The sequence below is a fragment of the Tympanuchus pallidicinctus genome, unplaced genomic scaffold (genome assembly GCF_026119805.1).
Source record: "Tympanuchus pallidicinctus isolate F22 unplaced genomic scaffold, pur_lepc_1.0 scaffold19, whole genome shotgun sequence".
NCBI classification, from domain to species: Eukaryota; Metazoa; Chordata; class Aves; order Galliformes; family Phasianidae; genus Tympanuchus; species Tympanuchus pallidicinctus.
Genome location: NW_026294710.1, coordinates 11,567,790 through 11,582,267, shown reverse-complemented (window position 1 = coordinate 11,582,267; position 14,478 = coordinate 11,567,790). Strand labels below are relative to the sequence as shown.

At 40.0% G+C, this 14,478-nt stretch overlaps 1 protein-coding gene across 6 annotated transcripts in view; it reads right to left on the bottom strand.

Moving 5' to 3' along the window:
* Positions 1–14,478, bottom strand: part of USP6NL (USP6 N-terminal like) — a 114,851-nt gene that overhangs the window by 56,973 nt on the left and 43,400 nt on the right. The window contains exon 1 of one of the 6 annotated variants that reach the window (XM_052681205.1): positions 5,264–5,417. The exons of 4 other annotated variants lie outside the window; for them this stretch is intronic. In XM_052681205.1, coding sequence (XP_052537165.1) covers positions 5,264–5,321 — 58 coding nt within the window. In that variant the 5' untranslated portion in view covers positions 5,322–5,417. Of the gene's footprint in view, positions 1–5,263; positions 5,418–14,478 lie in introns of those variants that run through there. One more of the 6 variants, XM_052681201.1, reaches the window with a different exon arrangement.

Genomic DNA, 14,478 nt, shown 5'->3' with positions numbered 1-14,478 from the left:
GTGTCCTTCCTGTGCTGGGAACCCCAGGCCTGGATGCAGTACTGCAGATGGGGCCTCACAAGAGCTGAGTAGGGGAGGACAACCACCTCCTCTCCCTGCTGGCCACCCCTTTTTTTAATGCAGCACAGAACACAGTTGGCCACCTGGGCAAGAATATACTGCACTTCAATATTCCAAATTTAAAGGGGCAAAACTGGACATCACATGAATAAGTCATGTCAATAAGTCTGGAAAAGATTTTTTGGAGCCTATGGCATTAGCACACTTATTTGTTCAAAGGGATATTTCTTTATTAAAATTCACCTACATATTTAAGTTGCTCCTAAGTAGCCTTCAAAGCTGCCTGCTAGTGAAGTGACTGAGCACATTCTCTACATGTTTCCCCTTGAAGTTTCTTTAGGGGAATGCAGACAGAACCGCAGCATGCCCCCATCACAGACACATGCCCCACTGCATGGGCAGCAATGATGCCTGTCCCAAATTTCCCCTAACAAGAAGTCTGACTGCTTCTTTAACTACAGGAAATCATAAATAAATGCTCTGTGCTTTGCTTTCCACATTCTGGCTCCCCTCTGTCTGTCACTATCATTTCCCAATCAGACCGCTCTCATTTATTAGAGAGGACATCTGGCTTTGTCATTTTTTCCCGAAGTACACGAGAATCAGCATGCATTTATTTATGTAATCATTTAAAATTTAAGAACCACATCTGCTACATTTTGAAGCTATGCATCTCTATGCCACATCACTGATAAATAATTTCCTCCCTGTAAGGCGGTAAGTGAGTTGCTTCATTTCATGTTGTCAGCCTGTAGTGCTGTTTGAGCACAGTGATGCTCCTGTTGCTCCTCACGGTGCTGATCCACCTTCATTCATTCCCAAGCTTAAAGAGGAGAGCAAGAGATGAAGCAGTTTGGTTTCATGCTTGCTTTTTTCTGACAATTCTATAATTACCATGGGCTGTTACCCCAGCTAGCTGTGTAACAGCCAACAAAAATCCCCTTCTAGAACGTCCTCCCCAGCAACATCACCACACAAGGACACAAAAACCAAACTCCATGCTACCCTGAGCACAATTAAGAACTATATATTCCCAATAAAATTACACCAAACCATTTGTTAATCCTTTACTAGCTGACACACTTTGCTCACCAAACTTCCAGTGCCCACACTTAAGCCCCTAATCCACACTGACAAAGTAGTACATGAAACCAGGCTTTATTTTCAAAGAAGGAAGCTAAAGGAATCATAATCAAAACTGAATTGTATTTTCCTTTGTAAGACACAAACAGATGTCTGTTTACATTAATTCCTTAGAGAAGACCAATTACGAGTTTTTAAAAGTAAATTTATACTTGCTGAGAGAATTCCAAAGTTGAGCTGTTCTAATCCTTACTTCTTGTCATGGTTTTATGGACAGATTTGGGGAAAGCCTATTTGTTTAAAGTATGATTACTGTTAGGCCTTGAGAAATGGGGAAATACTTCTATCACTCTTTTCCCAGTAAAAGAGAAATAAGATCTGATTTGAGTAAGAGAGTAGCTAAGTAAGTAGTGAGGGCCATGGTATTTTTTCATTAACAGAATACAACTAAACGATTAATTGCTTGCATTCAAAAATATACTCTAAAGGAGACACACGGATTAAACAACAGAAGTTGAAACCAAGATTAAATAATGTATGATAGAATAATGCAAAACTGTATTTGCGCCAGAAGCAGGGTCCAGATTTATGCTGAACATCTCTGTGGCTTACCTTCCTGTTCTCCCCACAAGTAACACACATCGACGTTTGACATGTTCAGTGCCTCATGACAATTCAATTACATTTAGCATGGAAATTATCATATTCATTGCCTTTAAAGTAATCCTCTTCACTTTCTGCCAGGAACATCTTAATCTTTTAGCTGCTCGGACACAGCCTAACATTACGTTAATCCACTCAGAACTCAGAGAACAGCTTGAAACAGGGACTAGAGGTTATATTTCAAGAAATAAACAGATCATATTGTTTCTTGCAAGAATTATTTAAATATCTTCAAGTTAGAAATTACAGAATGATCCCTGATTAAGTAAAAGCTAAATATGGGAACAAATTCTGCACAAAATATGCTCCTTGGAAGAAAAATACACAGAATCTTGGAAAGGTTGAAGTTGAAAGGGACCTTGAAGTCTTACTTCAATGAAAGCAGTTAAAGTGGTGAAACTAGTTTGATTACCTTTCAAGTTAAAATTAGCATTAGAGGTGATCAACAGCACATGATGTAGCAAATAATATAGTCTCAGGTGATGCTGATATTAGCATATGATCAGTTAAGTAGCACAGAAAACTGATTTTGACTAAAAACTAAGGAAATGTCAGCAACCGAAAACAAAGTATAATCACTGCTGATAGAAAGTGCCAATGACAGCACAATAATCAGAGCATGCAAATTCCTAATACAGCTGGTCAGCATGACAGGGTACAGTGAGTGTGATGCTAGCAGCAATGTCATGCATTTAGTATGCAAAAGAGGTAAATGAGAGAAAGAAAGGCCAGAACAAAACACTCTGGACAGCTGGCCTAATACATAGCTTTCTCCATCAGAGTATTTTCTCCCCATCACTCTGTCACAATGATCTGTTTCCTGTATTTTACAGATATTACAAGTTTATACATTTGGAAAGGCAGCACACAAAGCTCTTGAAGCATCGGTAAGGGAGAAATTTTAACAGAAAATTCCAGCCTGTGACAGTCTTAAAAAGGACCAACTTAACAGCCAGGATTTTACCCTTTGTCTTCTTTACCCTTAGAAATCGGGTGACTTGACTTTTCAGCACTGCTGGGATGACCAGTAAACAGCTGGATTTAAAGGATACTTGAGTTTGGGGTAAGATTTGGTCTCATTTTGCCAGTCACTGATTTTAAGTTCATAAAGAATCAGGTCTGATAAATTAGATATCTGTGCACTGTCATCAGCCCCATAAAGCAAGAAAACCGCCAGCACTATGTACAAGCTTTGCTCCTTTGTCACTAATAAGAGCATCTCCTCACCTCAGCAATTGTTCAAGAATTGAAGGCAACAATCTCTTTGGAACAGAAAGACGTGATGGTATGTAAAAAACGTAAGTGGCAAAGGCAAAAAAAACAAGCCAGCCCTACCTACTGCAAGGACACAGTCCTAATTTGTCTTCAGTATTTATTTTCTGATAAAGGAAATTAGTCATCTGGAGATGGCAGCATTACTTAGAAGCAACAAATTTATAGATGAATTACAGATGTTAGCCTGCTATTCACTATTAGGTGGTGTGCATCTCAGCCACATTGAAAATAAAACCCCACATTTTCAGAGGTTCTTCAAAACTTCAAAACCCTTGTTCAGCTCAGTTTACTGGAACAAGAACTGAAAAATATCACATTAAATTAAAATAAACTCTTAAGTTGGCAATAACCAGGCTTCTTACACAACCTTTTATTACAAATCAACTAGAAACAGCCTGTTCTTTTAATCAGCTACAGCTCTAAGCATCCCATGCAGAAGTGTTTACTTTTCCTGAATTCTACATTCTTGCAATCCTAAGGAAGAAAGTCAAGTATAGTAAACTTACAGGAAAATGAACTAATAATAAGATGTAAAATGCAAGGTAAAAACCATAATATCCTGCTCCCAAACGAATGCAAGACTAATTGGAATTGAGCGGGTGTCATAGTGACTTAATAGCAAAATGTTACATCAAATTCAAAACAGACATTACTTAAAGGAAAATAATTACATACCCTACAAATGGATGTAAAAATGAAACTCTCGACTAAGAATAATATTTTCTCAAGGACAAATTTACAACAACAACAAAACAGATACTAACAAAGTCACATTCTGACAGCTATTGAACAACTGAGAAATAATCCCGGCTTACTCTCACCTTCATGCTACACGTTCCCTTTTGTTTCGCAGGGAGAAACATTAGTTGCCACACGTATGCAACTACAGACAGTGCAGAGCCTTAGAGCTGGGTTTGCTCAGCCCAGAGCAGAGGAGCTGAGGGAAGGCCTGACGGCGGCTGCAGCTCTCACAGGGAGCAGAGGGCAGCGCTGAGCTCTGCTCTGTGTGACAGTAGAGGACCTGAGGAACTTCAAGAAGCATTTGGACAGTCTCAGACATGGCTGGCCCTGTGACGAACCATCTACAAGCCACTGAGCCAAAGTTACTGTGAATGAAGTTTGTGTGGCTCTACCTCACTAGTTAGGCTTCTCCCTTAGTCTAAAAATGCACTGTTAGATACAAGGAAAGGTAAAAACCACCGAGCACAGCTTCTTCATCAAGGCAGCACAACATGAGTACCACAGAGAGCTTCACAGATCTCGAAGGAGTGGGGACGTAACAAGGTATGTTACAGTGCTTATGGTGCTGATGCATAAGTTATAGATGTACCATAAACTTAAGTCATGACTCTTGTTGTGGGGATGAGGGTTAGTATATTGCTATTGCCCTGTGCTACCTTATCCTTACTCTGAAAAGGAGATTTCTCCCTGCTTTATCTGACCCACCCCCATTGCCTCCTTGACTGTGGAGCAATCTAAAACCCCCAAAGACTTGGAACACAATCATCTGTTTTCCATTGCTTCACTCAAATTCTTGTTTGCACACAGCACATTCCACTGCACAAAGAGCTGCAGTGGCACAAATTCCTGTCTGCAGGCACTACCAACAGCTGCTGTGCATCTACACACTGAAGGCACATAACAGAGCAACAAGCAGAAGTTTTGTTTTAAGTCTGCGGTCATATCAGAAAGTCCCTTTCATACCAATGCTGTTTATTTTCCTTCAAGTTCTTTCTCACAAACAATGAAGGAAAAGCCATGACCCATGACGTACGCTTAATAGTATTTTGTTGTGGGTAGACAACATTTAAAAAGAAGAAAAACGTGGTACATATCTACACATAGATATCAGATTTTCTGCTTTACAGGAAACAAAATAAACATTTATTATACTTCATTTCTCTTCTCATGCATGTTATTTTTAGGAAGTGAAAAAACAGTTGAATAGTCAGAAAATGCTATGTCTTTACAGAGTAATAGTTGCTCAGGAAGAAAATACCACCAGTAATTAAGTGAGTTACATTTCTTCCACCATTCAGCGTAACCGTATAACTTAATCATACTGGGTATTTAAAACTCAAAGTTGTCACTGTACAGAAATTAAAGAGAAGGAAATCAGTGCACAGTACCTTCAGACAGTTAACAGTTAAAGTGCAGTACATAAAATAAAATGATATTTTACCATTCTGTCGATTGAGGTTTTCTGCCCAGTCCTTGTAAAAGTCACTTTTAGTCCTCATGAAGTAAACCTGTTTATTCCTAGATCATATTCCAAGCCACTGCATCCGAAAGTAAAAGGAGAAAGTTCTCCTCCTCCACTTGGAGCAATTGCTCCATGTAACCGAGCTATTTGGCACTGGCTCACTCTTTTTCAAGGCATGGCCCCTCTACAGCTACACGAACTGCAGATACACAAACAAAGATGCCATTTGTTAGCAAGAAGTGTCATGCAGGCAACATAGCAGTGGTATCCATTGCAGCCTACAGCCCGGCTAATAATAAACAAGAGGATTTGAACAAACAGCCTCACAGGACACTGCTCCTGTAACACATCACTGGTCTGGGGTAAGAATTCTTACTGGTATTTGCCAAGAGCTGCATGAAAAGCACCTCATTTAAAGAACTGACTAGAAATGGGGCTTTAGGTGTCTGCTTCTGGCTTAGTACTTAAGATACCATGAAATAAAATCTTGTAAAAATGCAGTTTGTGTTTCTGTAACTGTTTAGTATTTCTTGGTTACGGGATGGAAAATACTTTTTTATTATTATTTAGACCTGCTTTATTGTTAGGGATAACTTGGGGACTTGAAATTCTTAGGATGCTAGGAGGTGATAAGAATGTTTTCCTGGATCAAAACAGTACAAATCTAAGATTGAATATTGCTAGAATTCATCTGCTTTCAGGACAGCAGTCAGCACTCCCAACACTTGCAAAACAAACCTCCATATCAAATATGCAAGGGCACTTATACCAAGCTGTTCTCCTGCAGAGTTTTTTGGCCTCGCACAAGGTTCTTCTCAAGCAAAGTGCTACCTGCTATGCAATGGTTCAGCTAAGAATCAGCCCACAACTACTATTTAACTTCTTAACAATTTAGAAGCACGCACTGTGCCAAACCTGGCTTGAAAGACTTGTGGTGCTCAGATTGCTGCAAATCTGACAGTCATTGGGACTCTTTAGACTAGAGAAGGCTCAAGGGAAACTTATCAGTGTATGTAAGATACCTGAAGGGAGGCTGCAAACATGATGGAGCCAGGCTCCTTCCAGCAGCAACCAGTGCCAGGACAAGAGGCAACGGGCACAAACTGAAACACAAGAGGTTCCTTGTAACATCACGAAGCATTTCTGTGCTTCTAGGTGCCAGAGCATTGGCACAGGTTGCCCAGAGAGGCTCTAGAGTCTCCTCTTTGGAGATCTTCAGGAGCCGCCTTGACACGGTCTTGGGCACCCAGCTGTGGGGGTCCCTGCCTGAGCAGCGCTTGGGCCAGATAGACCCAGAGGTCCTTGCCAACCTCAACTTGTGACTCTGATTTCCTTGCACCCTGGAAAGCATTAAATGCCAGGAACAAAAGATCTGATCAAGATCATAGAACTACTCTCTTTTCTTTTGCTTCCCCCAGAGAATTTTTTAAAAATAATAATTCCTTCAATTGTATTAATCTTCCTCCTTATGTTGCCTCACTGCACCTGGAAAAGATCAACAGCTCCTTTATCTTTTCTCACTAGTTACTAATTACAGATCCTACCCAAACCCAAGCGTCAATAATTTAGTCTGCTGATATAGTGTGAGTTTAGACTAAGCCCATACAATATCAGTCTCTAAGATATTTCTCCTGAACGTGACATTCTTACTGCTGGCATTATTACAGACAATAGCAAGCTTGCTATACAAAAACCATCTTCCATTTTTCTCACCGCAGAACTATTGAACTGGTTCCATAAAACCAAAGACTTATTTCCAGATCTGAGCACATTAGTGAGGAAGACAAAACAACCTACACACCATGAAGAGTAGCACTCATCCCAGGCTAACTCTCCCAGTAAATACCTTAAGCACCTGACAACAGTCATGGTTTTTAACAGCACTGGTGTCCTTCTACCACACTACCTTCAGGCAGCAATAGGATAAGAGCCATATCGTTCTGATATTTTTCTTGCATCTTTAACTTCTTTTCATGTTTAGTATGTGTATTTTTCTGCATATTTTGAAGTAATGACCTACAGAGGAAGGGGAAGATTTTGACTAGGAAGCTTATCTAAAAATAAAGTAAAGCTATTAGGAAAATCAATACACACAGCCATATTGGCACACACACAAAAAATCCAACTGCAGAAAGCATACACTCCTTCCCCTGCGGCTTTTAAAAGTCAGCATTTCTTCAGAATAGAACTTGTTGTTGCAGTTGTGTTGCATGAGGAGTAACAGGTGGAAGATAGCAAAGTAGGGACTGAACTTGCCTGAAGAAATATAATTGAACTCTCATCTTAATGGAAAATCATGCTTCATTACAGCAGAACACTTGCAGTTCTGCAGGATCCCCTGTGAGATGCTGCACAGTCACCAATGGAAAACGGTCACTTTGGAGATTAGTAGAATTAGCTGCTGCTAAAAAGCTATCTCAAAGCAATTTCAAAACCACCCTCAAAGGACTCAAAGTAAGAGCAAGGAAACCAAGGCAGCTGCATCAAGTAATGTTCCATGGAGAAAGCTCGTGTCAAAACATTAAATTGGAATTAAAGAGTCTTACATATACTGCAAAGAATTTAAAACAACCATTCTTACTATCAGCAATCAGTAAGCAGTAATTGACTAAGAGACTTACAAGAACTCTACAAACATTAATCAATCTCTCTAATATTGCTAGGACCATATTTTTAATCTTATGGCCTTATTAAAGCTTACTAGTTAATAAGAGCCCCATAAGTACAAAATTCAAATAAAACGGCAAGAAAATTAAATAAGTATATAATAAAACATATTTGGGCCATCTACTTAGATTTAATTCACAATTACTTCTACATGCTTTGCTTAAATAAGTACATCTTGAAATTAGATCGTCTTCATCAGCCGTGCCCACGGCCAACCCAGCTGGAAGCTGCAGTCTGAGTGCGAAGTCACCTTCGTAGCACGTCCTCAGAATGCCACAAAGCAGAGCGACACGAACTGGCAGTGCTCTGCAGTGCTCTGCAATAATTCCACCTCACCAAGTGTTGTGTGTGCAGTCATGAGCCATGAGACAATTAATCTGATGAGGGTTAACACAATCAGCTGCAGATCCAAAAGAACCACAATCGCTAATTTCTGACAAGCTACAATTAAGAGAGTACGGCCAATTTTGAACAATGCTCCTTTCTTGAAAGGGTGGAAATAAAAGAGCACAATATTTTATGGCAGCTTTTAATAAACATAATCTCAAAGGCTTGGGCTGGGTATAATTTCAGGCTTGCTAATATCTCATGACTGGTTTGACTTGTGCAACAAGCAGTGTCTTCTGTCTCAGCTTAAGTCAGCTTTTGTTCTCCTCCTTCTCCTTCCCTAGATGGTGTCTGGCTTTTTCAAGTGCTTATTACTGTTTTTCTCTCCTCAGTCTCATGAAAGGGCACAATTCTGACCACTGTGAAATGGTCACTCACACATTTCTTCTTTAAGGATATATAAACACAAATCTCACTTAGTCGGCCCTATAAACAAGTGATGATCAAAGAGGATTTGCATTCTCACTGCTCAACAAGACAGAGCAAGCCTTGTTTCTGTAACACATTAATACTGGAAGTAAAGAAGCTGAAAGGATAGGAAAGTCTTCACAGAAAAGCACATGAGGATTGCTACTACATGGAAGTCACTTTACAGACTGACAGCCAAAGATTACATCTTCTGGAACTCTGCCTACATCTAACACTGCTATGCTATGTTTCAGTTACATTCTATATGTGTGAGTCTCGCATGAATTCTCCTTCAAATTCATGACCTTTCCCAGTGCTGGTCCCAGTCTTTATAATTATGTCTTAAAATAATATTCTGCAAGTCAGCTGCTGTATTAAACTGTAAAATCAAACGTGGCCATGGCAGCAGCATCAACAGACAGAAAAGCAGAAATATTTCAGGAATTTTAACTGCAACCTAATGTAAGTCATCCTCTACAAACTGTTGTGAGTCCCTCATACCCCTCATAATCCCTCATAATACAGAAGAACTTGTCACTCCAAACATAATGCCTCCGATTTATTTCCATGGAAACTATAACAGATGCAAAGAGTACAATAACACTATTTGATGGAGCAAATTCTCAGCTACAAGCCACTTGTTCTCAGCATAGCCACCACCATCAGCTTTGCACTTTCAGCAGCAAAGAAAGAGCCTGCATGCCATGTTTGTAACAATCTGTATCAGCAGAGGTGACCCACTGCCGTTGTCACCACTGCAGAAATGCACCACCCACCGCCTCACTGTGCTCACATCCATAAACGTTCAGCAAATGTCAGTGAGTGCCATTTTTTTCCACATGGAGGAATTCAATTCCACACCTTTGCTTCATGTGCACTTCCATGTCAGATGCCATTTTGTCAGGCTGCCCCTCTGCTGCCATCTGTCACACAACAACATGTAACAGAATACTGGTGGGAAGGCTCAGCCTCTACTGCCACACCACCATCATAAAACAGGAGGCATTACTTTTGGAGCAGCCCTCATATATGAAGTCCATGGCCCCCCCAGGGTTCTGAAAACTACAATACCCATCCTGCACGCTGCTGTTACTTCTTTCCACTCCGACAGGTTACTAAATACAAAAGGAAAACTATCTTTCTGCATCCATTTCCAATGTCCTGTATTGCACATCTTAATTCGCAGCACACTGTGAATGTTTTAACAGCATTAAGATATGCAGTATCAATTTAAACAGAAAAATGGTAGTAATATTTTAGATGCTGACACAAGCAAGAACATTTGCTAAGAAGAGTTATGCTTATCACTTTGGCAGACTTATATTTAAGTAGTCTGATGCTATGCTGCACTAATTAAGTCTCTCAATTAATCATTTTTATCTCTGTATCAGTCAGAATTAATGGAGCAAACAATAATGCTATTTTAAAATTCACCATTAATGATGTGATGTCTGTTCCCAGTGCCACCAAAACAACATTCAGACTTACAGACAGAAATTTTAAAAAGGGGCTTTGTTTTTGTGGAAGCTGTGCTTCCTCACTATGTCCAGTTACAAAAGTCATCTATATTTTATCATTTTACTCACTAAAATATAAAGTTTTGTTCCTCTGCACAGACAGTCCTTGAATACTCTGACATATGCACAGCTTCAACTCGTCATCTGATTACACAGATAATTCCAGAGATGAAAACAGGAAGGCAAGGATGGCTGTTCCTGCAGTGGCTGCTATTCTGCTATTATTGAATAAGGCTACAGAGCTCCCAGCAGCTCCAAAAGACACTGCTGCCAGGAGCAGGACAGCAGCAGCACGATGGAGAATAGGAAGAAGCTCCTCCTGCTGTGCTCTGTGACCACAAGCTGTGACCCAGCTCTCGTTCTGCTCAATAGGCTGCTTAAAGCCTTATTGGGCCCTGTGTGATACAGCAATGGATGCATTCACACAGTAAAGGAAAGCTAAGTGTTGCCATCGTGTCTCACATTTACTTACCAACTCCTAGACTTTTTCTCCCTTCTACAGGAGCAGACATTGCAGGGCATCCTGTAATCATTCGCTCCCCAACAGCAGACAAAACCCAGCCTTCAGTCTCTGGCCACACCTGAACTCCAGTCTCCCACGGACTGCTCATCTTTGAACAGGTAAACACATTACCTGTGGTAATACTCCAACTACAAAGAGAATCCTCTCAATAAATCCTATGAAAAGTCTGAATGGCACAAACAAGCTTCTCTGACTAAATCTACTCACAGTGACTCAAAGGTACGTTGGAGCAAGTCTACACAAAGACATCAGGCAAATTTTGATACCTGCCTGCTTTCATCAGTTGTGTCTAAACAACATAAACCTACTTTGAAAAGTTCAAGTAATCAGCTTCTTACAATATCTGTCATGCACTTTATTAAAAAATAAATTGCACTTTGGTAGAGAGGAAAAAGACTGCATTTGACTGCAAGACTCTGAACATTTGAAATTATCTTCATTGCCATGCAGCCCTGCATCCATGGTTTCCTATGTTTATAAAGTAGTCTTCTTATGAAAGGCAGTCAAACGAAGGGTAAACCAGTTTGTTCAGCAGCAGCAATTGGGGAAGAAAACACTATCAGTTTCTTCACCTCTGCTGTGAGAATAGGAAGTCAGCGACAGGCAGAAAGTTGCTGTTGTTTCTAGTTTCACTTCTTGAGGACTGGTAAACACAGCACAGCACAACAAAACAAACTTCCCAGTCAAGACCAGAACATTGGCTTGAAGGCAACCCTGTATTTCCAGCCTCCAGCTCAGGGAAAACACAGTGGAGAAGCTGCAATAAAGCCTGAGATGCATCTCTAACAAATTTAAATCAGATTATACTGGTATTTACTAGCAAGGAGTACTAATGTGTTGGTATCCATTTAGTTGGCATCAGCTAAAATATTTACCAATGTAAAAGCACTTCTGTTTGGTAAAATCAGCACAGAAAAAAAAGGAAGGTTCATATTCATCAACCTTTTGGTCTTTTACCCACCAAATACGGTACAAGTAGGATACACCTCCCAGCTATGTTGTAACCATCACCTGTACTCCAATTCAGTTTTGACTTTCTGGCTTGCCATACATAACAATTAATTGGTCTTTAGATGTAATCCATCCATGTACCTTAGGACTGTGTGGCAAAGCAGAGTTGTTTTCCCCCAGTCTCTTTCTGGGAAGAGAAACAATGACTTCAGTAATCAGTACAATGACAGGTATATCATTAGTAATTTCTTCTTGTTGGTTTATAAGGAGGTTTCAAACAGCGTAGTACCTAAACATCACTTACAAACATACAAGCAAGCTTTCACTGCTATTTCTCTCAAAAATCAATACTTGTATTTCAGTATTAATTCAAGACGAAGAGCTACAAACGTGCTGCAAAGACCTTAAATCTATGTTACAACACAAACATAAGGTTAATTGTAGCCCAGACCTTCTGCACAAGCATTAAACAAAGAATCAATGTAACAAAGAGTCAATGATGCAGTAAACCTACTAATGAAGATTAGCTTCTCACCACTGTGCTCTGCTTATAAAAATAAAACAAGATCTGACCACTTCTCATAGACTCAGCAGAAGGATAAAAAGGATTTTTGAATTTAGTTCAGAGAAGAATGCCTACTTAATGCCATTCCAGCACTGATGCAATCCTTAAGCGACGCCTGTCCTAAATTGCAGGGATTCACTCTGAGAACATCCGAACAAAGACTGCTCAATAGCCCACTTCACTCCAAACAGATTTCTCTCAGCATCTGCAAAATTTTTATACCTTACAGAATCAAAACCTATCGCAAAAGTCAAACCCATCATGTCAATGGAGCAGCATCTGGCAAACAAGCATCCCCGCCCTGGGTAAGAGCAGACTTCCCAAAGAAGGGCAGACACAAGCAGCCCGCTGACAGCTCACCCACAAACACTTCCATGAGCCTTTACACTACATCAAGAAACTCATCAACTCTGCATGGAAGTTTAACAAATTCAAGTCTGCAGATTTCATTAGTGAAATTAAATCCAGAATAACTTGGGAGAGGAAGAAGAGATTTTGGTTACAAATTTTAGTTCCCTTTATGCTTTACCACTAAAGGCAATTTTTAAGTACACTTAAGAATCCAAACTTCCTATTTCTAATGTTACTCTAAAGACAGCCAAAGTGATACAGTAAGCCCATGCATCATCTTTGTACTGATATTCCCAGAAGCTGTAGCTATGCAGTAGGAAACAAAGATGTTGAGCATTAACCATGCTTTAGTTACAGCATTTTAGACACTTAAGAATTATCACCACAGTGGCTTCAAACTGATGAAAAACCAGCAGCGTTTCATCAGTTGTTCCTTGTTCAGCAGAAGTACAGCTGCCGTTTGCCATCACATACACACATCAGAACGAGAGTGAAAATTACCAAACGTTTCTCCCATTTCATTTTTTGAAATCGTTAAATTTAACAGCAAATTTTTTATTATCATGGCAAGTTCTTAAGGGAAGTTACAAAGAACACAGCCCACCTGTGAAGCGAGAAATTCTAATTTAAATTTACTTTAATACAAACCACAGTAAAGCAAACAACTTCAGTGCGTGCTACCTACAGGTACAGGAACTACTGCTTTCAGTCTCAAAATTTAGTTCCATCTACTTCCCGTTCCCTATCTCAGTTTCATCCCTGGCATAGGAATAACCAATGAACTCCATACAGTTAATCACACACAATCTATTTGCCAACACCGGCTGTTTCGGAAGAGCACATCATATCTCAAAAATGACCACTGGGACCAACAGTTCACATTATTTTGCTATGTGCTATAAAAACAGAGAACCAAAAATAAAACCATCCAAGAATACTTTCTACCTGAAGGTACAAAAGGTTGTTTAATCCCAAGGTAACATTCATCTGGTCAACAGGTTTCTGTAATAAATGAATCAGATGCACCTCCTGGAGGACATTCTCTCTTTCATTGCAGCAGCATCACAACAGCCACTCCTCAGGTGTGAGCTGAGGTGGTGGTTCAGTGAATCACAGACTCAAAAATAAAGTAATTTTTAGATATTTTTCAGATAAATCAGATAAATCATCTTTGAGGAGCTTAAGAGGACGTGCAAAATGAACACGTGGCTTTGTCACCACTTAACCAGCTTTTACCGAGTCAGAAGTCTTTAGTGGGAGAGTAATGAAATGCTATTACTGTTCTGAATGGCCCAAATCTCTTCTGAAGCTGTGAAGGCAAGTGACAGCTGTACAGCACAGCCACAACAGCCAGAGTTTGGAGGTTGATGGAAGTACAGCCTGAGCTCTGTGGTTTAGCTGCAGCACCACAAGCTGTACATCAACACAATGCACAGCAAACAGCCACTGGCCATAGTAAAGCTGCTTTCTGGTAACATAACACCTTCTGAGGGCAGAAAAGAGGAAGAGCAACAATTTAAAAGTCATGTCTAACGAAGAGCACAAACATGAACAATATGGAAAGAGGATACGGAAGGGGTGGGGGAGGAAGTGTGACGCATTACTTAGGGAATGGTAGTTTAAGAGGTACAAAACCACTTGAATACAATTAGCTGCCAAGTTAAGGTATGCAAGGGTCATCATCACTAAGGCATACGGGACTTAAAGCAAAGGGTTTTACAACTGTGTGTGCATCATAGGTATTTTAATGCACAAAGCTACAGGTATGCAACACTCAAATTAAATTAAATATACAAATTATGGAGCTGTTCCAAGTTTCCACTAA